This window comes from Thermobia domestica, chromosome 5 (assembly GCF_964235325.1).
Source record: "Thermobia domestica chromosome 5, izTheDome1.hap1.1, whole genome shotgun sequence".
NCBI classification, from domain to species: Eukaryota; Metazoa; Arthropoda; class Insecta; order Zygentoma; family Lepismatidae; genus Thermobia; species Thermobia domestica.
The window spans coordinates 238268740-238296248 of record NC_137458.1 but is presented as its reverse complement, the minus strand read 5'-3'; the positions used below and the strand labels follow the sequence as shown (position 1 = coordinate 238296248).

The window sequence follows — 27509 nt, the reverse complement described above, 5'->3', positions numbered from 1 at the left end:
GAGTTAGAAGCCCTACAGGGCTCGTTTTGTTTCACCTTGACTGCCATGATATAAATTTAACCTCAATTGCTTCTTCAATTTTTTTCTTCAATTCCAACAAAGTGATAATTTTCTTCTATTACTACTATAATACACAATACATATACCAGAAGGTTTGGATAATTGCAAGCTGCAACCAATCAGAAACGTGTTTTTAGTTTCTATGGCTGGGGTTGAGGGTGAAAAAATATACTGTTTAGAAGATAATGTCTACAATGCAGTGAGCAGAGTGGGTCATAATGGGTGGTGGTTCGGAGTGGTTCACGGTGGGTGATGGGCCACAGTGGGTTACGTGCTGTTGACCCACGACCCACTGACCCACTCAGAAAACTCGACCCACTCACCCACTCCAACTCTGGATTTGACAACACATAGAAGATGGAAGACCAAAAATTGCATGGTCACCATTTTTTATTGTTTCACTTCAGGCAAGGGAAGAACGCGCGAATAGTGGTTGTGATTTTTACTGTCCTCAATGTTTCTGTGTTTTTTGTCCCTGTTCTAAAACAATTACTTTAAAAAACTGTAAAAGTGAGTAAAACGCGTAAAAATAGGAAACAAGATACTGAGGAAGGTTCGTTAAATTAGTTAACTTTTTAAAAAAATAATCCAGTACCCTGAAACACCAGATTCCAATCAATATGAGTATCTGTCCAATGCCATGCCGTGCCGTGAAAAATCAGGGCCCCAGGCGAGAGCATACGGAAGCGCGTTCGTACATATGAGTTGTCAATTTAAAGTTGGCTTCTCTGGACTATTCTTTCTGCATAATACTTTACTATTTTATCATGACTGAAATCAGGAAGTTTCAGCATTATTACACTGGAATCGTAAAAGTGTGTAATTACTGAATTCACTGCACATCCAGGTCTTTCCTTTTCCCAGGATAGTGATGTCTTAGAATAGTGACTTAAGTGTTAGTTTATTAATGGTGTGGCGGGTTCGATTCCGGCTGTGGCAATTAAGGAAGTTTTTATAATTTGCAATATTGATACTTTTGATGTATACTAACATGAAAATATTCAGTTTCTCTGGATCTAAGATTTGAGACGACTTCCTTCACAGGAAATGCCAACAACACAAAATTACGTCATCGTATCAACCTTCATTCGTAACTTTCTGGGAACGTAACGTGTTTGGACAAGTATTGATGAATACATAAGGGCTAAACACGTTCTTACTGCTGTAGTAAGGGCCAAAAATGAGTTCCAAGGAATTGTTCTTAGTTGGGCACAAATTGCAAATAGTGATCGAACTTACAACTCTAGTCACGAGAATGATCCCTTTAAGATGTCGCCTCACCTTTTACCTAGAAGAAGGGTGAAACAAAATGCATTACTGTTATCAGCTAACCAATATTTATATCCCATTTCTTGTTGTCATAAAATGATAATTCTATCTGTAAATCCATAAACGTAATAATATTATTGCGTTCATGTGTAAACCTAAGAAAACATCTGACATACTGTACATATTTTCTGTTCCTATGAATATCTTCGACAATGTTACTTTTCTTTCCTTCTGTAATAATAATAATAATAATAATAATAATAATAATAATAAAGAAATAACATAATTACAATACCAATTATATAAACATTACCTTCCCATACAGAAAAATTAATAATTCTCACGACGGGATTTGAACCCAGGTAGCTGCAATGAGAGTTTCCTGCTTTCACAATTTTTTAAAACAAATCGCCCCAACCGGAGTATTCTTCGCCACTGGCACCTCATGTCCTTTCGACGTATTCCAAACACTACAGGGACACAAACACAGAAATACTGAGGACAGTTAAAATTCCGACCTTGCTCTTCAGAGGAATTCGAACCCCTAGTGGATTGCGCCTCTTGATTAGAAGCCGAACACCCGAGATCACTCGGCTAGTGCCACTGGCTCAATTTGCCCCAAATTCCTCATATGAATATAAGAAAATAAACTACTATTAATGGAACATATAGAACTGTCTATTTCTACGCGTGTTGATACAATTCAAAGAATGTAAAAATAATTTCTGTCGTCTTTTCTTCTTTAGAAATCTGAAGTTATGGTAAAGAAGAAATGTAAATCGGGACCATCCCTGAAACCGATGACGAAGCCTTAACTTGAAGAACGTTTCGTGATACTTTCGTCATTGAGGAACGTCTATATAACTTGTTTTTGAATTAAACAAGGAAATCTCGACTAACTCATTAAGACACTAACACAAGCATTAGTATATTTTTTTGTATTTTTCCATGAAACGATTTTAACTAGGCATTAGTTTGGGTAGAAGATGAAGTGGTGCGGTAGATGAGTAGTTAGCGCATTGAACTTCTATTCGGTAGTCGCGGGTTCGAATCCCGGCTAGGCTGAAACTTTTTTAAGTGTTTCTGTTTCAATTTCAATTTCAGTGCATACTCAGTGTGACAAGCAAGATCTTCTCTTCCCTAGAAAGAAAAAGATGTTGAAATGAGGAGAATTAGATAAGGTCTATCAATGGAGACAGTTATTTACAAACTTATTTCCAGCAGTTGTTTTAGATTTGATATTTTCGTCTACTTTCAAGCATTTTCTGATTCATGTGAGATCAGTATTTTTATTTCTCTAAACATACAGTATATAATGAAATAATACATTACATACACAGCAATATTGAGACTAACATAGGATGTTCATTGGACAGCACGCTCTGAACCACAGAGATTCATCTCAGAATGGAGAACTGTTTCATTAGTCACCTACTTTACAATTTTACCTGCATAAACACCTGACTCAGTGCTACCAACTGCTGTCAATGCCGAGAAAAGTTTCGTGTAAGTTGGGTTGCATCTATCCAGGCGTTCTCACAACTGCAAATGACCAGGACCCCAAGTAATGGAATTAGATCACTTAGGGAGGAGATACTTTTGTGGTTCAGTGTACCTATTTCAAACGTACTTTTTATGTAAAATAATAAACACTTCTGACAAGTGTATATACACTTATTTATTAATAACTAAATGACAGTGTAACGGTTTCGACAACTTAACATTGTCTTTATCAGACACTAACTGAAAGAGGTATCTTCAGAGCACAGACATTTATACTAAAAGTGAAAGTACTCAAATTCACTGTTTGCATGGGAATCCACAGTATCCAAATACAACTGATTATAAATACAGCAATATAAAAATATATATAGACATAAAAAATAAAATATAACAATATATATAACTATATAAATATTAAACTATATATAATATTAAATATATGGATATACATAACAGATAAATCTGTTTAGTCTTGTTCTACAATTTGTTCCAATAATTTATTCCATAGCTCATGTATTAGCAGTCCACTTGTCCAGTTCATTAATTTTTTTATTTTTCTCTTTCTTTATCCTTTGTGCTTCCTTCCATTTCCTTATTATTGGTCTATTCTCCCTTTCTAGACCCTGTACACCTTCCCAATTTATATCACGGCTCGTTTCTTTAACATGTTTTATATGGCATTATTTTCTCTCTTGTCTCACATCATCCCTATGTTGTTTTATTCTCTTTAAGTTTTTTCCCTGTTTCTCCTATGTATATCATATCACAATCCTTACACTTCAATCACAATCCTTCCTTCGAGGTCATAGGAGAAAAGAAGATCAAAGGTGAGGTATTCAAGGAATAGGTTGAAAACGGAAGAAGAAAAGGTTTTAAAAAGTGGGTGAAAGAAAAAGGAAGGATTCCAAAGATGAAAGGATTCCCGAAGATTCACAAGGAAGAGATTAAGCTAAGGCCAGTATTGGACTGTAGGGGAAACTATCTGGAACCATTAGAAGAATAATTAAGAAAAATAGCAGAAGAGATACGGGTAGGTCAAGAGAGTCACCGGGTAAAGAGTACGGAGGAAGTGAAAAGAATGTTAAAGCGTACAGGGAATAAAAAGGAGAAAACAACTACGTTTAGGCAGTGTTCCGAGTATGAAGAGGGATTACGTAGTGAAAGGGAAAGAAATAAGAGACTGGAAGAAAGAGAAAATATGAAAGCCTTGAGAGTAATATGGGACAACAGTTTTTGTACAATAGGGGACAAACTAGTCAAATTGAGGAAGGACTGAGTATAGGTTCAAGATTAAATCCAGTGTTGTCACAACTGGTGATGAACAGATTGGAGCAGAAAGTGATAGAAGGTGGAAACAACCTAATATTGTTTTACAGATACGTTGATGACTGTTTGGGGGTATGGAGAGGAACAAAGAGACAACTGGAAAAATTCGTAAAGAAGATTGAAGGAATAAGACTGGAAATGGTATTGGAGAAGAACAATATTATAAACTTCCTGGATATGACTATACAGAGAATTGACAAGAGTATTGACAACAAGATGGTATAGGAAAAAATGTGCGGCAGGAGTTTACTGTCACGAAAGGAGTGATGTGGATTACAGTACCAAAAGAAACTTCATAAGGAATATGGAGAGGAGAATATAAGAAATAGATACTGAAAAAGAGAAAAAGGAGGATATAGAGAAGTTCCATAACCTACTAGAGCAGAACGGGTACAACAAAGAGAAGTTAAGGAAGAACAGAATATAAGATGAAAGAAGGAAAGGAAGGAGAAAGGAGAGAAAGGAAGAGGAGGAGAACAAATGGCACGAGATAGAGAGCATTGGGGAAAAGACAAAGTACTAAAGAACTTACTAAGAAGAGGTGGGGTAAAGACGTACAGAAAAGGAGGACGAAGAATTTTGGAAGTGATTAAGGAACTGAAAAGTAGAAAGAAGAAAATATGTGAGAGAGATGAAGGTGCAGTGTATAAAGTGAAATGTAAAGATTGTGATATGATATACATAGGGGAAACAGGGAAACACTTACGGAGAGAATAAAACAACATAGGGATGATGTGAAACTTAAGAGAGAAAATAATGTCATATACAAACATGTTAAAGAAACTGTGCATGATATAGATTGGGAAGGTGTACAGGGGCTAGAAAGGGAGAATATACCAATAATAAGGAAATGGAAGGAAGCACAAAGGATAAAGAAAGAGAAAAGTGAAAAATTAATGAAATGGACAAGTGGACTGCTGATACATGAGCTATGGGATAAATTATTGGAACAAATTGAAGAAAAAGAACAAGACTAAACAGATTTATATGTAATTTATATCAATATATTTAATACTATACATAGTTTAATATTTATATAGTTACATATATATATTGTTATATTTTATTTTTTATGTCTATATATATATATATATATATATATATATATATATATATATATATATATTTATATTGCTGTATTTATGATCAGTTGTATTTAGTATAAGGTTAGTTTTAAATCATATAGGTATCACAGGAAGACTAAGAGAAAGTTTTAAGGCAATTGGTCAAGTATAAACAACAGGTGTGTTACAGATGTTTGGAGAAGATGAACACAGGTGGGAGGGAAATTAAGTCAGAGCAGGTGGCCAACAGATGACGCACGGAGAAGTACGACTCAGGTGGCTTCCCATGCAAACAATGAATTTGAGTACTTTCACTTTTAGTATAAATGTCTATGCTCTGAAGATACCTCTTTCAGTTAGTGTCTGATGAAGACGACGTTCAGTTGTCGAAACCGTTACACTGTATTTTAGTTTTTAATAAATAAGTGTATATACTCTGGTCAGAAGTGTTTATTATTCCATTTAGTGAGTTCCAGAGTCGTGATGGATAAGAGTTGTACTTTTTACCTTGAATTTTTATTTTTCCATTTGTTTTTAAGATGAACATGGAATACTACTGAGAACTTACGAAATAGTGGAAAACACACTGATATTTGAATCATCTCTGAAAGCACATGCAAGATTAAACCTAAATACTGAGAATTACCAACCACACTAATAAGGGACAAAAAATTAATAGCTGAAAAAAAGTCTTTGTTATATATACACAAACACATACACTAAATAACATATATCCAAAATGGTACACAATCAGTGTTCTAGCTAAACACTTTTTCAGACAGGGAGAGAAAGAAGCTAAAAGAAAAGAAAAACTAAACAGGAAAAAAAATACCTGTGAAGTGTTGCACATCTGGAGGTTTCACAGCTACTTTCCCCTATTTAATTTTTCTTTCTTTTCTTACTTCTCCTCCTCTCTATCTGATGATGTACTTGGCGAAAATACAAATAGTGTACATTTCTTTTTAATGTATGATTATTTTTCAGTCTTGTGGTAAGTAATTTAGTTTCCATTCCTGGGAAACACATACATATATTGGAATATAGGAATGTCGAGAAGGGAGTAGAAAATATAATCACACATACTAGAGAAGTACACAAGTAAGTACTTTCGTTCAACTGTTTAATCAGCTAGGAGGGGAAGAAGTAGACACATTTAAAAAGAAGTTTAGAGGCATCCAGGTGGTCGCTATGATTCCAACGCTCTTATAGTGTACTGTGTGATTATGTACAATAGAACTACCATTGTACTTCGGAAATCATAATCTTTAATGTATCATAGGATTACGCTGCGATTTTGATTGCCATCATGCCTGTCGTTTCACTGAATACATAGTCACCTCACATTAATTTGTATGGCTTCATGTTAAATTAATTATTTTGACATTATGTCCTGTAAAATAAACGTAGAAAGGCTGAAAACAACAAAAGTGAATCACTTTCAAAACTTCTATACCAATCTTCACAAACTTAAAAGAAAGCGGTAGTTATTCTGTGACGGATATTATAATATGTTCAGGGTGGAAAATTCTGAATTAGTCCAAATCAAACTATGAAGGATTTAATGCATGGTCATCAAATATCCGTTACAAAATCACTATTTCTATCTTTTAAGTTTATGAAAATTGTTAAAAAGCGTTAAAAGTTGTACATTTTTCTTCCAGAAGACTGTCTTCTCATGTTTTATTTCACAGAGTATAATGTCGAAATAATTAATTTAACAGTAAGCCATGTAAATTGATGTGAAGTGACCACATACTCAGAGATACAGACAGACATGATGGCGATCACAATCACAGCGCTGATAGAAATGATACATGAAGAATAAAAATCTCCAAGGTATAAAGGTAGGTCTAATGTACTTAGTGGGATGTACTCTATTGCTTCAATCAGTAAGTGCGGTGATTATATTTTCAGTAACTTGTGTTAAGTAATTAATTATATTTGGTCTAGGAATTAATTCGTGCGGTTTTACAAAAGATGGCGTAACTAGCTTATTGTCCCATAGTTTCGTTGATCCAAACATGCGTTGAAAACTACTGTCATTGAGCATCTTGTTTAGTATATGTCAGTTGCTTGAAGCGGAAACAACAACATTTTTTCTTCAACTGAAAATGGCGCATTTTGTGCCTGATAAAGTGTTTTTGCGGGGAGTTATTCTTCATTGCTTTAACATGAAGAAAAGTGCTACCGCAAGTCATCATATTTTAGTGGAAGTGTTTGGTGACCATGCTCTGAACATGTCAGAAGTGGTTTGCACGGTTTAAAGGTGGTGATTTCAGCTTGGAAGACCAAAAGCAATTTGGACAGCCAAAAGAATTTGAAGATGAAGAATTGAGAGCATTGCTTGATCAGGATTCGTGTCAAACGCAGGACGAACTTGCAGAAGCATTTGGAGTTGAGCAAACAACAGTTTCCAAACGTCTCAAAGCCATAGGAATGATTCAAAAGATGTCTTATTGGGTTTCACATGAATTGAAAAGAAAGACGTTGAAAGAAGAAAAACCGTTTGCGAATTGCTGCTTCAAAGACAGAAAAGGAAGGTATTTTTGCATCGAATTGTAACTGGTGATGAGAAGTGGAATCATTACGAGAATCCTAAACGAAAAAAGGCCTGGGTGAAGCAAGGTGAACCAGGTCCTTCACAACCGAAACGAGATATTCATTGTGCAAAGGTTATGCTGTATATATGGTGGGATTTGAAACGTGTGGTGTACTATGAACTTCTGAAACTTGGTGAAACTATGAATGGAGAACGTTATCGACAACAATTAATGCGTTTGAAGCAAGCTCTGGCCTGAAAACGACCAGAATGGAATAACAGGCATAATAAACTTATTTATCAAGATGATAACGCTCGACCACATGTCGCAAAACCGGTCAAAACCTATTTGGAAAATGTCGGATGGAAAGTGTTACTCCACCCGCGATATTCACCAGACACTGCTCCGTCTGACTACTACTTGATCGATTGCATGAATAACGATTTGATTGGACAGCGATTCACTTCTTCAGAAAATATCGATAAATGGATCTTTGATTAGATTGCGTCAAAAGATGAGGAATTCTTTCGACACGGAATCCGTAAATTGCCTGAAAGATGGGGGAAAGTAGTGGCTAGCGATGGACAATATTTTTGTTAACGTATTCATTTACTTTGTTTTTGAAATAAAGCTTCAATTTTTATTAAAAACCGCACGAATTAATTCCTAGACCAAATATATATAATTATAATTATCAGAATAATGGAAGCACCTATGCAGTATAATACGTAGTAGTATAATACTCAATTATGTGACGAATACTAGTTGTTACAGGTTCAATTTTGTCAGATAATCCAGCACTATTTTAATAAGTTGCATCTTACTAAGATGTTACCATTACTATGATATATACAAGGTGGACCATTTATCCTGAAACACCCTCGTAACTTCTAAACAAAGAGTTTGCTATGCTGCTTAAATTACGTATTTGTGAAAAATGATTAAAATGAACGTAGTATTTCTTTGCTTCTCCAACATTACAGTAGTACTTTTTATTCATTGTAATTACACGCTCTGGAGTTAGATAATTATACGAAAAGTTTCAAACTTAACTAATATTTATCTAATCTCCGATTCCTGCTGTATTATATCATATTCCTCCTATTGGCTTGAGATATCAGTTTGCTGTAAACGGTATTATAATTTATGCGTCTATTTGAAACTATGTAAGTCCTTAAATATGATCTTTATCTAAGTACTTCTATGAAATAAAACTCTTTTAAAAAACTAGAATTGTCAATTTCTTGAAGCTTTGTTTCTATATATTCGAAACGTGTCATGATCATAGTATTAGATGCTGTGGTACTGTCTTATTTGTGTTATTACTAGAGCTCCGATATTTACGAAATAAAAACCTTAAAAATAGGCAGACAATTAAGTACTAAAAATCTCGATAATATGCACCAAATCAGGCATTAAAATTTTTAAGAGAAGAATAAACAACTTAAGTAAGAAAAATCTATTTTATAGGCACACAAATTATCTTAATACGAGTACCTCTGCCTGAAGAGGAGCCTCTGAATAACAGAATTACCTGAAATACGTTAATACTCTATTAATTGAAATGAAACGAATGAAATGTAATCTTTCACTTTAACGTCCGACGATTATGCCCTTTAGGCTAAAGGAGACAGATGATTAAGGCAAGTGAGAGACGATGGAAGAATTTGTGGAATAAGAATGTGAGAAGAAACCGGAGTACCTCAAGCACACCCAGGGATACTATGTTATCCACCACACACTTACTTGGCTGAAGATCGAATCAGAGACCTCACGCACCAGAGGTAAGCGCTCTACTATTGAGTTACCATACCCCCTCTCTATTAATTGATTCTAGAACTGGTTTGTTCAAAAACTTTATTGCAGTTCTTGCATTAATTGCCAGTACACACTAGAAGTCATTAACGAGAAACAGTCTGATTGCACATAACTACATGATATTTTTTCGAGTTACCCATAGTTACACATTGTTCAAAACTGAAAGTGATCTTTCTACTTCCACCGACGTCATCGATATATATTTGAAAAAGCCCGCGATTCAAAAATCTGAATTCGTGATGGAGCTATTAAAAATATTTTCTTCGTATTGGATATTAAATTCACGTCCGAAAATAAACTACGGATTTGTTCTACAATTCTGTGAAGTATATGAGATATTCACGTGATATCAAGCATACGAGGAAACAAGACTTGAAAAATCGTCGCAGTTTTTTTTTCCCCCATATATGGCACTCCATCCTTCAATAACAGAAGAATGTCTTCATGTTTGACTCCAAATGGCCATATTAAATTCTAAGCATTGGTAAACGCTTGAGGAATTGTAGCACCATTGTCTTCTAATTTTTCACATGCACATGAATACAGGGTGAGTCAAAAGTCCTTGGACACCTGCATAAGTTTGAAAATCGACGGGAAAAGTAAAAAGTGATGATGCGAACAGAGGTTTCATGAGGAACCGCAACTTTTGGAGTGTATGTCATTCATGGCTGCCATCTTGAAATCCGCCATTTTGGATTCAAGTCAATTTTTTTAAATGGGAAGGGGGTGTATGACACATCAAATAACACTACCCTGAGCTTAGGAATTTAATGGTGTAATTTGTTTTTTTTTCTATCTTGTACAGTTTAGAAGTTATTAATGTTCAAAGGCGGGAAATTACCTTGATACTGACCCAGTTCTCTTTGTTCCAGGTGATCTAAAATGGGTCTCACACGTGAACAGAAGATCCAAATCATCCTTATATCAGGGGATCGCAGGTACCGAACAATAGCAGCTGACTACAACAGACGGCACCCAGACTGAGAACAGGTATCGCACAGCACGGTGGCTAACGTGATCACCAAATTCCGGGAGACGGGCTCTGTTCAAGATAGGGCACGTAGTGGGCGACCAGACTGCCACCAATGAGCAAACTGCAACGGCGGTTGTTGCGTCGTTTGTAAAAAGTCCTAAACGAAGTACCCGTCGTGTGTCCCTAGCATGTGTAATAAGCCAATCCTCCGTTGTCCGGATATTGCACGCCAATCAGTGGCATCCTTACAAGCTGCACATGCAACATAAACTGAACGAGGATGACCCCGATCGATGTGGGCTACTGAAAAACACGAACTTTATCCTGCGTTTGTGAAGGGCATACTGTTCAGCGACGAGGCGTATTTCCCTTTGAACGAGGAGGTTAATCGAAATAATTGTCGGTACTGGTGTGACGCAAATCCGAACTGGGTTGATCCAAGTCGAGAACATAGTCCTGCGAAGGGGATGGTGTGGTGTGGCATATGGGACACCCGCATCATTGGGCCATTTTTCATTTACAACACCTTAACTGCACCACAGTATCTGATGCTGCTGCAGGACCTTGTGTTCCCTGCCACACTGAACGCTGACGGCATTTTCCCCATCTTATTTTCAGCACGATGGAGCCCCTCTACACTATGGACTTGGTGTCCGTGAATGGTTGGATGAACAACTGCCAGGGAAGTGGATTGGTCGCCGTGGTCCCGTGGAGTGGCCACCCAGATCCCCTGACTTAACGCCCCTTGATTTTTATCTATGGGGACATCTTTAGCAGATAGTGTATGCTGAGACAATCCGTGATTTGAGACACCTGGAGGAACGCATCCAACAAGCCTGTGACCAAATTTCAGGAGACATTCTCCTCCGTGTGCAGTCAGAGTGGTTGCGACGACTACAGTTGTGCATTGCACGGGATGGACAACACGTAGAACATGCGTTGCAGCATTCAGTATCAAGGTCATTTCCCACCTTTGAACATTAATAACTTCTAAACTGTACACGATAGAAAAAAAAAAAAAACAAATTACACCACTAAATTTCTGAGCTCAAGCTAGTGTTATTTGATGTGTCATACACCCCCCCCTTTCCATTTAAAACTGACTTGAATCCAAAATGGCGGATTTCAAGATGGCGGCCATGAATGACTTAAACTCCAAAAGTTGCGGCCCCTCATCAAACCTCTGTTCCCATCATCACTTTTTACTTTTCCCGTCGATTTTCAAACTTATGCAGGTGTCCAAGAACTTTTGACTCACCCTGTATATATTTGAAGTTTCATTAACATTCATTGGCCCAACCGCAAATTAGCCATGTGCCTTCCCACGACATCAATTGTCTTATCAATAGCAATCTAAAGTTTCTTCCCTAATTTTTTGGATGTCATTTGTGTAGCATTAAAGTAATATTTCCACAGTATTGACTCATTTGGCACTTGTTCTTTTGTGTACTTGGACAAGAAATTTCTCAAAGACGGATTTTCCTATTTCAAAAAAGAAATACCAGTGTCCATATATGTCTTACACAACTCCAGTGAAAACTGCTACTGACGATCAGAGCTTACATATGAAGAAATGAGAGACGATCTTGGCTAATCTATTTTTGTCTTTCTATCCACAGCAGACTTACGTCTGGTTGTTACTAAATATTGCAAAATGAGACACTTTTTACGCAATTCACTGACATATCACAAAACTTACAAAACAATGTTGATTCACCAACGGAAAACGCGTCCGAACTAAATGCTTTACGAAATTGTTCCGCTCACAAGGGAAGTTCTGGAGAAAGCACTTGCCTGCAGAGAAACTAAGGATGCCATTTGAAAGACCAATTCATGTTAATTACAACAAGCTAATAAAATTCCTGTACGGTTAAGAACTTTTCCACAGCACGACTGAGCCTTCTACCTTATTATGCAGTTTTGATGGTTTGAATTTGCTACTGCTTGATCACTGGGATCCATTCACAGACAAATTGTCCATTCAAAGTTGGATGACGGATGACAAAGACATAATGGTTGAGAATATACCAAAGAACTGCACCGATTTGTACAACCATTTGATGTGTTTGGATTAAGACTAATCAAAGATTATGGCAGGAGATTTCTACATAGTATGAAACTTCTTCATCCGGACGTTATGATGTACCAACGTAAAAATCAAATAAAATTCGTATCCATGCTAATGAATCAGTTCCGATCATCGCGATACATTGGATTGTTTCAGTTTGCGTTCCACAAGGCAGGTTACCGAACAAATCATATACCTTTTGGATCACCTGTCGAATCTTCTTTTCGTTTTGGTTATGCGAACTGTTCCCTTGACGGATGCAACGCAATTGCACATATAAAATGTTCATGGGGCAAGGAAGTCTTTTGCCTGCGTCATTTCTTCATAGAACAGAAGAACAGTGATCAATTTTCATCTCTAACCTATCGTTATTGTGAACAGTATAATGACTAATTTTAACTAACAAATCCGTTGGTTATTGTAAAACAGTTTTTTCTGTTACCTCCGACAGATTTCAATTCGTATGTCAATATTCGTTGCTAGCAATGTTGTATTTAACGCGTTTAAATTTGCACATACTCATTTTTTCATATAAACTTCCAACTTGAATCTCTCTACCAGTTCTCAACCGTACAGGAATTTTATTAGCTTGTTGTAATCAGCATGAATTGGTCCTTCAAATGGCATGCTTAGTCTCTCTGCAGACAAGTGCTTTCTCCCGAACTTCCCTTGTCAGTCCTCAATAACGATGCAACACACCGCTAGAACAGAACACAAAACAAAAACTAACAAGGAATTGAAGCCTTAGATTTCGGTCAACGAAGTAAATACGTGGTGGTGATAGTAGTGCTTTTACCTGATCCTGACATCATGTGATAACGAAATTTATCACGTGATGTACAGCAACTAGCTTCCACTTCATTTCTAGGAATTACACGAAAACCTGTAGAATCATTTTTCTTGAAAAAAGCTGAAAAGCTATAAAAATGAAGTAGGGATACTGCAAGAAAACACAAGGAAAGGCGCTTATAGATATGAAAGCATAAAGACATAAAATAAACGAACTAAAATTTGTTATATATAGAGATAAGAACCAAACTAATTAAGTTTCTTTTATAATATCACTAATATTAAAATTACGCATTGTGCCTAAAATGCAGGATCTAGTTATTATTATTGCACACACTTCCAAAAATGTGGGTGTGTATGATTCTGTAACGTCACTGTTTACAAACTGAGTAATAAACTTGGTATTGTAAATTTTTGTTTAACATGTAGAGTTGAAATACGTAATAATCTGACATAGAGCTATTTGAAGGAAACACTACTTTACGTTGGGCTGGAATCACTCTTTACTTGATGATGTTGCAGAGATTATCAAATAATACCCTCCTGTCTATGTATAGGTCGTACAAAACATCAGAGATTTATATCTACAATATTATTTTACAAGTTACGAGTGCTTTCAAGATAACTGCTCCACTCAATCTCTCTATCCATTTATCATCTACATATAAATCTATATCTACCTATATACCTAGGTATATAGATCCTTATCAATTTCATGGAAACACCTGGAGCTGGAAATGCTTCCGATGTTTGGGTTCGCAACGGTCAGGCGAAGACCGAAGAACCGGACTGTCGGCGCTACTGTGTTAAAACAAACACGTACCTGAGTTACGTACCAGGAGAGCAAACTCTGTACTACGTGAGGAGCAGCAGAAAGGCAATGTGCAGTGAACTGAGTAGATGACGATAGAGTAAAACGCACGGCCTCTCTGATTCCTGAAGAGGGCAAATTGTCGGCGCTTGTTTATATGACGAAATTGGCAAGTGTCTTGGGTATGAGAATAGTGTCTAAGGTGATGATAGCCTATAAAACCCATGGCAAAACCACATCGACGAAGAACAGTGAAAACGAAGAAAATATTCAATGACAGATTCCGCCGAGCGCTAAAGTGAAACTATTACTGAAAATTGTCATGCGGTTGCGGTGCAAATGATGAAGGAACTCAACTAGCACCTCCAACACCCTGTGTCAACAATCACAGTCTTTCGCGAGTTACATGACATGGATATACGGGTACGGGTTGGACGAGCGAATCCTGGGATAAGGGGCTACAACTCTTTAGCACAATCCCAATGGTGACGCTAACATGCAACATGGATTCTGATGAATGAAAACATGTAATATGAACGGATGAGTCGTGATGTTCCTTATTTTAAACCGTCTTTATGCTACAATGAAGCATATGACTCAAAATATCTCCACCCAACCGTAAAACATGGCGGCAGCTCTGTTATGCTGTGGGCTGCAATATCGTGGTTTTCATCGGATCTTGTACTGATGCTTACCTGTCGCGTCATTATTAGTGCTTATCGCCATTTTAGGCGAGCATGTGCATCCTGTAGACCAGATGTTGTTTCTGGACAATGATGTCATTCCAGGATGATAATTCACCCGTTCATACAGGTGGAGTTTTTGTGGCGTGGCTTGAAGCAATTGGGACGAAGTTCCAACATATCCTCTGGGCTGCCACAATCCTTGGACCTGAACATAATTGAACATCTGTGGTCCTTTTTGGAGACAAGAATCCGACGTAGATTTCCTCTTCCGCCTTCATCCTCTTTCAAGGAATTGAGTGATGCACTGCATGCGGATTGATATAATATTCCACTTGGTACAATTCACGACCTCTATGACTCTATTTCACGTCACATCAGAATTGTCCTGAGGGTGAAAGTTGGTTCACCAACACTATATTAATATAAGTTGTACTTTTTTCAGATGTTTTCATTAAATTGATAAGAAACTATATACAATTTACCTGATGTTCAAAAATTCTCTCCGCAGTGGACGTCCATATCTATTATTGTTACAAAGATATTTAAAATGTGTATGTGTTCTATGATTGTTCTTCACCTTCACAGGCAAATTGTTACCCTTACACTCCACCTGGACTCCCTGTTGTCAATTTCACAATCATTCACTTTCATTAATCATACGTCTCCTAGCTTAACGGACTGTTATGCCCTAGGAGACGTGAATTACGTGAGCGTGGCCGGCAAATACAAAAGCGGTACTTATTGTTCTCAGGAGGAAAAGTAGATGAGATTGAAGACAAATTGTTGCGTAGTCCTTCAAAATCATTGTGAGGTCTACGAAAGGAAACCAATATTAATGTAGGGACTTCGTATTGCAGACAACCGTAGGAACATGTCGAATGATTGCTCCGATGAGCATGCTTTCATTTGTCGGCAAAGATATGGTGTACTAAAACCTCTTATGCCTTACGTGAGGAGCCCTTACATTAAAACACGAAATTTTCGGACGCCAGGTCGATATAATTTTAGCAATAAACAGTTACCCTTTACTTTGTTTGCCTTCAAATTGGAAAGAAAGAAAAAAAAACTCTCTGATCTGCTTAATAGATTCAGAACTGAAATCTCCTGCCTTGCACTACATGCAGAAAAAACTGGTGTATGGGGAACTATGTATCACACCCAACCATCATTGGCCCCATATTTTCCCATGACACTATTAACTCCGACAGACAGTATTTCGAATTTTTTCCGTTCACAGAACAACTTAGTGAACACGAACTACCTCTTTCCTACTTCTAGCATGATGATTAACAGCACAGACATCAAGAGGGACGAGGTAGGTACTGTATGAAGATTTCGGCGATAATCTGTATGAAGATTTCGGCGATAATCTGTATGAAGATTTTAAAGGTAATCTAGACACAAAGACCACCTCAAATACTTGCAGTACGATAGGCCAATATCATAGCTTACATACTGTCTATCGATCAAGCAACTATACAACAAGGGTCTGCAAATATGTGTCAGAGAACAGACTTGCGCCCCGACATCATTTTCAACATTTACTGTAGCTAAGGTGTATTATGGTATATCTTTTCCTGTATGTTTGTATACATGTGTTCCACGTTATAGGACTTTTTGTTGTCCACTACGGAAACATTTTTCAAACACACTACATAAATGCGTGAGAATCAATGAAGGAATGAACATACTTTGAGTGATGTTCTTTATTCTTTCCTGCATTTCGGCCGGAAGTCATCTTCAACTGGGCTTGTCTATCCGAATCATTTTGCTTCGTCTTCGCCAATGCTCTTTTGTACGAAAGCGTACACAGCCAACATAACAACTTCCCGTCAACCTTTAAGACAGAAAAAAAGTAAGATTAGCATTTTATAGAAAGGAAAGTATTAAGTAGTATTGTCGCTTCACACTGATAGAAAAAGAAATCGAATATTCATTAGTAGATGAAAAACTTATTAAAGCAGTTTGCTCAAACATTTGTAGTTAATCAGATTACGTTTCCTCGTCTACTTGAATACCTGTCAACTGTCAGTGTACATACTGTATACTGATAGAAAATGAAAAATTAACACCAAGAAGGAAGCTATATACGAACATTATATTAGCGTGGGATATTGTTACAATGTTTCCCGTACCACATTGTACGTCAAATTGGTTGTAAACGTTAGTCAAATGTCACAACGGTGTCGATGTGTTCAGTTCGTGCAGTTCCCACACTTGAAAGAAGGTGTATCATTATTATGCGGAAGTCCAGGTAATCGTTACACAGAGTCGTGCAACACATTGTATGCAAAACGTGGGATGTGTATTAAAGTTGGCATCAATGATCTGAGCAAGTTGTACACGTATGCACGCCTGGACATCTACATTATATGAGCTTCTCTGAAATAACACAGCAATTGTATTACAGGTTAGAAGTAATGGCGCACTCGATGTATTAACTAGGGTCATTTATAACCACTTGTTGGACACAGGGCTACGGACACAAGGACCGTATGTCAGACTTCCTTTAGGCTCTACTAATCTGCTGCCCGCTTCCAACTCAAGATCGTGAAGGCAAAATTTGCATCACTGTGTTTAGTGATCACAGCCAATCATACTTCGACATTAATGATGATCGTTTGCGAGTGTAGTATTGATTGGGTCAACATCTTCCACAATATATGGCGGCTTCACACGAGATCAATGCCAATTATCACGGTATGGGGAGCCAACAATGATGCTCTCCTGTTGTATGAGGTGCAGCACACATTCAGATTATCATCCATGTTATATTTTTTGTACACCAGAGAAATGCATTATTTCAACAAGATAATGCTCACCCACATACCACTCGTGTTACCCAAAGCGTTTTCTAAATCACGCATGATCTTACCGTGGCCTCCACGATCATCAGACCTGCTCCCATTAACCATACGTAGATTCGATTGGTTGGTGTCTTGTCCAGTCTGTGGCCCTGGCGACACCAGGTGGAAGAAGAATGGAATGCAATTTCGCCAAACGACACCCAGCACTTATCCTCATGGGAGAGTGCAAACCTGTGCTGAAATGAAATGAAATCTTCAATTTTTACGACCCTCGGTTATGCCGGCTAGGCTAAAGCACACAGTGACGATGAGAAATGAATGAAATAGTGGAAGATGAAAGTGGGAGGAAACGGGAGAACTCCGAGAAAACTGACACGCACGGTGTTTGTCCAAAACAAAGCTCACTTGGCGCGAAAGACACCATGCACTAGAGGTGAACTCTCTACTACTGAGCCACAGCGGCTCATACCTTTATTGAAGCTCGAGGAGAGTACACAACGTACTGACAAGATGTGGGACATATTTCCTATAAATTTCGAGCATAGTAAAGGTTTTTGTGCATATGATATATTTGTATAAAATTTTTATTAAATGGAACCACGATTTCTGAGTGTAAAATTTTCATTTCCTACTAGTACATACAAGGTAAATATCTGTATCTTTAACTATTGCAGCAGATCACAGATACAAAACCAGTAAACAAAATTATATATGGTATGATAACGTCAAAATACCTAATTTAGTATGTTGTTGGAATATTGCAGTACGATTGTCGCTGTCCCGCACTAGGTACACAAATTTTCATATAATTATATAAAAGCTGAAAGTAACAGGTTAAAAACTCACTAAATGGAAGTAGTGACACACTTTGAAGTAGGAGTTTAGTCATCAGAGACGGCGAAAACATAGTAGAGAATAACAGTAGCAAAAGGAGTTAACATCGAGGAGAATGAGTAGAACTGAGTAATCGTAGAACAATACAAGATTAAATATTCGGACCGGAATGAGTTCATCCCCAATCCCTGAAATAAGATCTAGTTGACGGAAGAGAGTAAAAACTACCTGCAAATCGTGTCTTTTAAATATTTATTTACAATGACTATTTTTTTAAATATAAAGGTAACCAACAAAGCTCTGTCGCTTTTTCACCCACCATCTTCGAACATCGATATGTCTCACCTAAGACGCACCCGGAAGATAAAAAAAAATCCCCATCAGCATCGACCACCTTTTGCCAACGTTCTGGAAGACCATGAATTCCATCGCGGTAGAACTTAGTGAGCTGTGAACCGAAAAAGGTATCAAATGCATTTTGCACCTCTGCCAGGGATCTGAACAGGTGTTCTCTAAGATGATTGTCCAAGGAATGGAATAGGTGATAATCGGGCGGTGCAATGTCCGGGGAGTATGGCGGATGTCATAGTGTTTCCCATTCAAAGCGTAGAATGGTGTCCCTGGTCATCTAGCCACGTGGGGCTTAGCGTTGCTCTGAACAGAAGGATTCCTTTGCGATTAAGAAGTGCTCCACCGTTTTGAGTTTTTCTTGAACACGGCTCGACTGCTAACAGTACACAGTTACAATGATGCTCTAACCGGCTAGTTGCAGTTCCCGATGTACGATGCAGAGAGCAGTTCACCAAATACACAGGAGGATCTTCTGGTGCAGTGCTGGTTTCGGCTGTTTCGGAGCCGGTTCATGGGATGCTAACCAATGATGATGGCGCCGTGAAGCTTTGTACAGGACCCACTTCTCATTACATGTCAATACCCTGTCTAGAAATGGCTCCTTCCTCAGACGAGACAGCAAAGAACAGGTGTCTGCTCGCGTCACCTTCTGTTCTGGAGTCAAATCATGTGTGACCCATCGAACAACTTGTAGTGCTTACCAAGTTGATGAAGGTGCTGCCGAATGGTTTCTCCACTTACACTGAATTATAGTCCCAATTTCTCATATGTCTGGCCACTGTTCGCCTCAATTGCTGCCCGAAGAGCTTCATTTTGTATATGTGCTGGTCTTCCGGCACGTAGTGTGTCTTTGAGTGTTTCGTCACCGTCCTTAAACCTGTTAAACCACCGCTGCCTGTTCGTGTAGTCAGAACACCCTCACCAAAGGCCTGGCAAATATTCCGCCCCGCTGCAGCAGCGTTTAAACCCCAGTTTGAACTCTCAGCATACTGACGCTCTGTGGAGGTCCCATGTTCATTCTGTTCTAACGCAAGTTCACGGTGTAACTGAACTTCCACAACCAGGTAGTATGTTGAATATACCCACACCAACAACTGACCTTCGCCTTATCTCTAGTCGCATTCAACTCATGGTTTGAGGGCCAATTGAACACAGACCTCCACAAAAAGCGATAGAACTTCCCTGATTACCTTTATAAACGCACAAAGCGATGATGGAATAGCACAGAAAATTCTGTCTGAACACTGGATTACACCACTTGTATGTAGCTGCTATATACGAATGGAGCTACAAGTGATTCAATTTATGTTTTATCCAAAAGATGTTTGTTCTATATAATGTATTGTTTAGTACTAAAATATGTTCTCGTTCATTGTATGGGAAGAAAGGGGGCTATTAATTTTTTAAAGGTCTGTTTATCAGAAGGTGCCACGCTGACTCAGTCACAGATCGCTCAGCTCTGGCACCTGGGATCCGTGGTTCGATCCCAGCTCGCTCCAAGTGGGCTCTGTGATGGATAAACACCGTGTGCGTGGGTTTCCTCGGAGTTCTACTGTTTCCTTCCACTTTACTCATTCCACCATCTCGTTCATTATCATCTTGGTTGGAATGTTAAACTAAAAGAAAAGTTTGTCAGAAATCGTAGTTTCTTACGCCAAACCACATGATCGTCAAACTACCTCTTATTGGCTAGTTTTATTATCAGACAGAGTTCTTCAGCCCTCAGATTGATTGTGGAAAGGTAGTGATCTACCTATCACTTTAATACAGTTAAGAATACAAAATATTTTACAACGGGGCGTTATTCTTTGTCTAAAATAAAAGCTAGTTGTTGCACTAGAGCTTGTTTTAAGAACTGCCCAAAAGTATTTATAGAATTAAGAATGTATTTATTCTCTGTTTATTGAATTTTGTTGTGGCAATCAATCTGCCTATATTGGAGTATAATCAATATTCACTCGATATAAGGAAGTCTACTCATTACGTACACTAGTTGTTGCGCCCAAATATTCGGCCCTCCACACACTATAGTTTAAAATCAGGCTTAATCAAAGAATCTAATTCCTTATTTGTCCTAATAATAAATGGAAAAACACATTCATGTTCAATTTCATTTTCAAATAATTATACTGAAACAATAAAGTTTAAGTTGCAATTAAATTGTCATAATATATTACTATAGAAATACACACGTATTAATGGTCAAATCTAAATATGGTTACGGGCCTTATTCCATTTAGACATAAATAAATTGCTGCTAAACATTCTTCAAGCAATAATGTAAAATCAGCATATTTTCGACCTCCAGGCAATCTTTTATATTGATGTACCATTATGTACTGGTATTCGTAAGGAAACAATGAAAAATCCCCATGTGACACGTACTTGTGTGACACGTGACAACAGACCTCTATGTTCTATTGATAAAGATAACAAAAGATGGAGTGGGACAAAATAGGCATGTTTTCCAGGTCATGTGTACACACTTCATAAATAATGAAATTACGCACATACCTTACTCTACATGAGAAAGTTTACCATGTCAGTTTCATTAGCCTATATGAAATTACTTATGCGTTTACTTAGCATTGGATCAACTTCCTTGCAAATAGTGTCCACACATAAAAGTTTGGCGCTCAATAAATACCCACTTGTAGCCCTTCTCACCGAACGGCAGTTTCTGAGATACTTTTTCAAATTACTGTGGAAAATAAACCAATAGGCTTAAACAATCAAAAACAACATAAACAGGGAAAGATGTATTTTTCGAAATTTATAATAGCGAAACACTAGCGTCACTGTCAGTAGTAGTTCGTAGAAACTTCTCCAGTAGCCCTCGTAATTAGTACCAACGACTGCCGATTTCACTCCTTGATCACAGAACAGTCCAGTTCCGCCTAATTTGTTCAACACATTGTGTCGGATTTCTACGTAGTACACTGCGCGCACTCCTTACTTCTTTCAATGTAATATATGTATATATACTATCCTTTAGTTAGCTAGGGACTTCGTCCCCAAACCCTCACATTTGCTCGGTCTACGGCCTTGCACTTCTCATATTCCTAACATACTAATACCTATCTAATCTTAAAGGGTTTCGAAATAGGGTCATCTTATTATAATAATTACAGCCCCCATCCTTTTTTCTTCCATTCTAATGAAAAAAAAAAAAAAAACCGCTGAAACATGCCTTTAATTAACATCGTTTCTCTTAAGGGATTTCGAGATACGGCCATGTTATTTTAACAATTATAATGTCCACCCTTTTTTCTTCCCTTCTACGAGAAACATCGAAAAACACTGAAACATGTCTTTAAGTATATTAAACGCCTAGCCACCAATTTCCATGCCTCAACCATAAGGGATTTCGAGATATGGCCATCTTATTTTAAAAATTGTAACCCAGTCTCTTTTTATTTGCTGCCTATTTTTTTCACCCTTCTAGGACAAATATCAAAAAACGGTGGAATAAGTGTCTAATTATTTTAAATGAGAAGTTCAAATACCGAATTTCATGTCTCTAATTGTCTAGGATATTATTCTCTTCCAGATTTGCATCTGTTCAGGCTTGATTCAAAAATTCCCCTAAAAAGGTTAAAATACTATACACGTACACACTAAAATGCCTATACACAGAAATAACTAACAGTCCAGAAGTGCATTCGTGATTTTCATAAATCTCAATGCAATCATCGATCTCACCGTCAAGATCTATTTACTAATAATAGTCAATTCCTGGGCCTTGTATCTATTATTTTCGAGATTGCTCCAATACTACCTCAATAACAGGCACAATTCCGGAACCATTTGACAATCAAAAGCTTTTTTCAATTTACTATATTTTTCTTCTTTTTACTCGCCATTTCCTAACAATATCCTTCTTTAAATCGCACACTCATGTGTGCTATACACAGTTTCAATTCCATCTCTGCAATGATTTGATTTCAACCATTCCCCATTAAGATAACTCTATTTTCTTTCACAATCCGGTATCTCCTTTGTGTACATTTGAACAGATCCCAGGATGTGGACATTTTAACATAATACCCGCCACCCCATTTCCCAGTCAAATTTTCAAAAATTCATCCTTAGTGGAACTTTATATAACAAATTCTATGCCCTAGCCAAGTTTCAAGTTTCTAGATTAAATAGTTTGGCCTGGGCGTTGAACAATCTGTCAGTCAGTTAGGACTACTTATTTATATAAAGAGATTCAAAGCTTAATACCAACTTTCATGTCTCTAATCTTAAGGGATTTTGAGACATGGCCATCTTATCACAACAATTATTATAACTCCATTCTTCTTCTTTCCTTGTAGGCGAAATATCAAACATCGCTGAAACACCGAAGTCCAAATACCGAAATACCGAAGTCTTTAATTATTTGGAATTAAAAGTTGATATACCAAATTTCATGTCTGTAACTTTAAACGATTTCGAGTATTGCCATCTTATTGTAACAATTGCTACTCCAACACGTTTTTCTTCTCGCCTTTTTCTCCTTGTAAAGGAATAATAAAAAAAATGCTGACCTGAAACACGTCTTTAATTATCTCAAATAAGAAACCTATACCTTGACAAGCTTCGAGATGGCGGTCTAGAAAGTCTAGAGATGGCGCTTCTATTCGAGACGTTACAGTTTAGGAGTGCGGTCATTGTGCTACGAGTGTTGAACAGGACAAGTGGCAATGCTCGATTAAAATATGATGCATTATTCAAACTGCGAATAGGCCGACATGCTATTCACATACGGCCGTGCAGATGGCAATGGGCGTGAAGCAGCATGATTCTATCAGGAGCGTTTTCTTAACAGACGCCAACCATCATACAGAATGTTCAAAGCAATTTATCGGCGGGTGTGTGAAACAGAAACCGTAGTAACTGTTAATGTAGGTGCTGGGCGACCCCGTCATGTAAGAACACCTGTTATGGATGAATGTGTGTTAGAAACTGTGGACAATAACCCAGGAACGAGAACGAAGGAACTAAGCCGTGAAATGTATGATAGTCACATAACTGTGTGGCGTGGGTTACATGAAAATACCTTATACCCATACTACCTGCAAAGGGTCCAAGGACTGACAGAAGCGGATTTCCAACTATGTGACTCACTCTGCCAGTGGTCTATCCAACAGACCACTACTGTCATTCTGTTCGTACTGTTTACTGACGAGGTCACGTTAGGAAGGGATGATATAGTCAACATGTATAACACACACGTTGGCAGATGCAGATTCCTATGGTACGCAACAGCAATTTGGACTCAATGTATGGTATGGTATTCTCCATGATCAATTGATCGGCCCATATTTGCTACACTGAACATTGAATGGAACACAGTACTTAAACTTCTGCAGGATACACTGCCCGAATTACTAGAAAATGTTCCCCTAGTGATTTCCCGCAACATGCATGATGGGGCTCCCGCGCATTTCAATGTGAATGTCCGCCGCTTGTTGTACAACTTCCCAAGATGTTAGATTGGGTGTGGCGGACCGGTGCATTGGCATGCCACTGGATTTTTATCTGTGGGGACCCACTGAAAGTGTGGTATATGCTACTCATATCAACGACTTGGAACAGTGTATTCATAACGTCTGTGCAACTGTTCGCCAATCCATGAACCGGCGTTATCATGCATACATTGCTCATTTCTGTGCCACGAATCACCTCGTTTATTACATTTATTAAGTTACACCCTGTATATATGACTCATATACTTGCCTTTTTTTTTCTTTTTTTCTTTTTTCTTTTTTTGAAGCAGTCATACTATTTGAAACGAAAAATGCAACTTTTATAACCAAAAGTAATGAAATTACATGACTCATCCATTGTCACGTCTGGGGAAATTTTTTCACAGAATTATAGTGAATCTTTTCCAGGCCAACGTTCTAGTCTTTGGGTTTTTCTTTCTTTTCAGCACGTAGCCACCGTTTTTTTTTTTTTTTTTTTTTAAATGGAAGAATATGATTTCGCGTGTTAAAAACATACCAAATAAGGAAACTAAGCTGAAAACTAACGCTTTTTTATCATTAATATATGACCTATTCAATTTAAAATTATGCTTTTTTAATATTATTTTCTTCTAAATGTATAGCCTATTTTTAAATTTCTACATACGAGGTGCGTTCAAGTTTTAAGGTATTCTGTTTTTCTTCAAATACTGTAAGCAGGTGGAAAGATGAAGATGCAGTTCATCTTAAAATACATGAACACTCTGTGAATTTATGATATTAAAGGCAGCATCACGTAGCTCGAAGTTCTTACCACCGCTAGAGTGAGCAGCATTTTCGATACTACAAGTGGTAACGTTCAATGTGCAAATATAGCGTGGGATCATCCGTTTTCTCCATCTAAGTGGTGTGGCACCGATCGACATTCATCGAAAAATATGCGTTCGTGGGTCCAGAAATTTAAAGGACGAACGTCGTGAGAAACAAACCCAAGTAATTTCGACCATGGACAAGCCGGACCACCAACATGATTGCACGAGGGGCGGGGGGGGGGGAGGAGGATTGTTATGGAGGACCGCAAATTAGGTGTGCGTGATACGGCCATTTCGACTTATCATTTTCATGGAATACATACTAAGACCATTCTACATTAAGACCTGACAATGCGAAAAGTTTCTTCAAGGTGCATTACCCGAATTCTATTTAGAACAGAATTCTGCGAGTAGCATATGTCAATTAATGTTAACACGTAGTAACGTCATGAATGGTACTTTCTCTTCGTCAACTGTCGCCATCGATGTGACAGGTGTACAGATTTTCAATGTCGAAACGAAACGGCAGTCCTCACAATGGGAGCATATTGACTCCAGCTACCAAGGGAATTTCGGGTTATCACCAGTACTTAAAAATTATGGCGGTTAAGTTTTGGGACAGAGGAGTAATCCTAACTAACTGTGTTCTAGATGTGGGTGCACTACACGATTATTATTTGAAAATTAATCCCATTTCAACATTGCAAGCAAAAAGAAGGCTGGTTATGTGCTTTTCTATTAAGATAATGTTCCTGTTTATCGGATTCTTCTAACATAAGATTTTCTTCGTAACAACTTTGGAGTGGTGTCTCATGATTTCCTACTCACCAGACTTCGCTTCTAGCGATTTTCAGTTGTTTCTGACAATGGAAGATACTCTCTGTAGATGTTAATTTTCTAGTACGTCCGTTCTCGCATCAGCAATTTTCTAGTGATCAAAACACTCCTGGGGACCATAAAACCATGGCGTCAACGTTGCGAAAGTTGCACGTCTTTAGGGAGATTATGTTCGGAAGTGACGTAAGGTTCAACTTTATGAAGTAAGTAGTTTATGAAATAAAAAGTGAGATATCTTAGAACTGGCACCACACCTCGAATCTGTTTAAAATAGTACTATACAAATAAGAATGTTTTTGTCGTCTTTAATTTGCATCATAAATAGCTGATCTCTTTTTATGAGATTGCTACATTTTTGAACACTGACCTAAAAAGTGATGTTGGAGCTGAAGACTTGATGTAGTTCCTTGAACTTCTACCACTGTCGGCAAACCATAATATGCCCAGTGAAAATTATTACTGGAGCATCAGTGAAGACAAGAATACACAAATAATATCTGCAATAGAGTTACGCAGTAAATTTAGAAAAACTCTTTTTTAACAACATATGTTTTACGCAATGAAGAACAACGACCTGATACCAAGGGACAAACTTGGAAAGACGGCCTATATAAGATAGGGTAGAAGGAGGGAACTGGGCGGAAAACTTTTTAAAAATTTGTTTTGCATTTCAGTATATTTGTATGGAATTTAATTACACGCAAACTTTGGATGGGTAGATGTTGATCAGGAAAAAAAAAAAAAAAAAAAAAAAGCTTAGATGAATTTCGACAGGTTGTAATAATGACCCCCCCCCCCCAAATGATTTGATTGAGAAATGACATTTGAAACAGAGTTTTAAAATTTTGTTAAAATTTGTACCATGACGTGGGGGTAAATTGGTGGAATGCCATAAGTGAATATATATATATATATATATACATATATTTTTTTTTTTTGCTTAGAATTCATTAAATGCTATGCTATCTTTCTTTTTTGTGGTGTACACTTTTGTTTCATAGTGCATTGTGCTTATTAAGCTATTTTATTCAACTTAGGCCTCCAGTGGCCGTTGCGTATGCCAATAGTACTGATGCTGTAAATAGCACCTGTTTATCAATCCAGAGTTCCAACACTTGTTCTATTATGATCGTTTATAGTTATTTAGCGTTAATCTTATTACTTTCTCCTATGTTTATTTGAATAACAGGACCTGTTCTCTTGGTTTTTTTCGGCAAAAGATTTGACAGCTTATAGTTTTCACGTGTGTAATACATTTTGGATTAATTCACAGGACAATATACTATGCTATAAACAATACCTGGAAGGCGTGAAAAGGAATTCAAATATCTTTGAGATTTAGAAATAAGTTACTTCTTATTTTGCATAAACAAAGGTATAATTTTTTCTAGGCCACATAAAACTATTAGTTTTGAAGTGGAATACAAGTTATGCACACCAAATGAAAGCTTGAGTTGTCTTCATTTACACCCAATCACCCCCACGGGTTTATGTGCACCAGCAATGGT

The 27509-nt window shown here is 37.5% G+C and overlaps 1 protein-coding gene across 2 annotated transcripts in view; it reads right to left on the bottom strand.

Moving 5' to 3' along the window:
- Positions 1–27509, bottom strand: part of LOC145686479 (protein FAM76A) — a 223809-nt gene that overhangs the window by 113659 nt on the left and 82641 nt on the right. For both annotated transcript variants that reach the window (XR_014131613.1, XM_081759826.1), the window contains exon 4: positions 16599–16744. Coding sequence is in view for 1 of the 2 variants with exons in the window: in XM_081759826.1 (XP_081615952.1) it covers positions 16599–16744 (146 nt within the window). In the remaining variant the exon portion in view is untranslated. The remainder of the gene's footprint in view (positions 1–16598; positions 16745–27509) is intronic.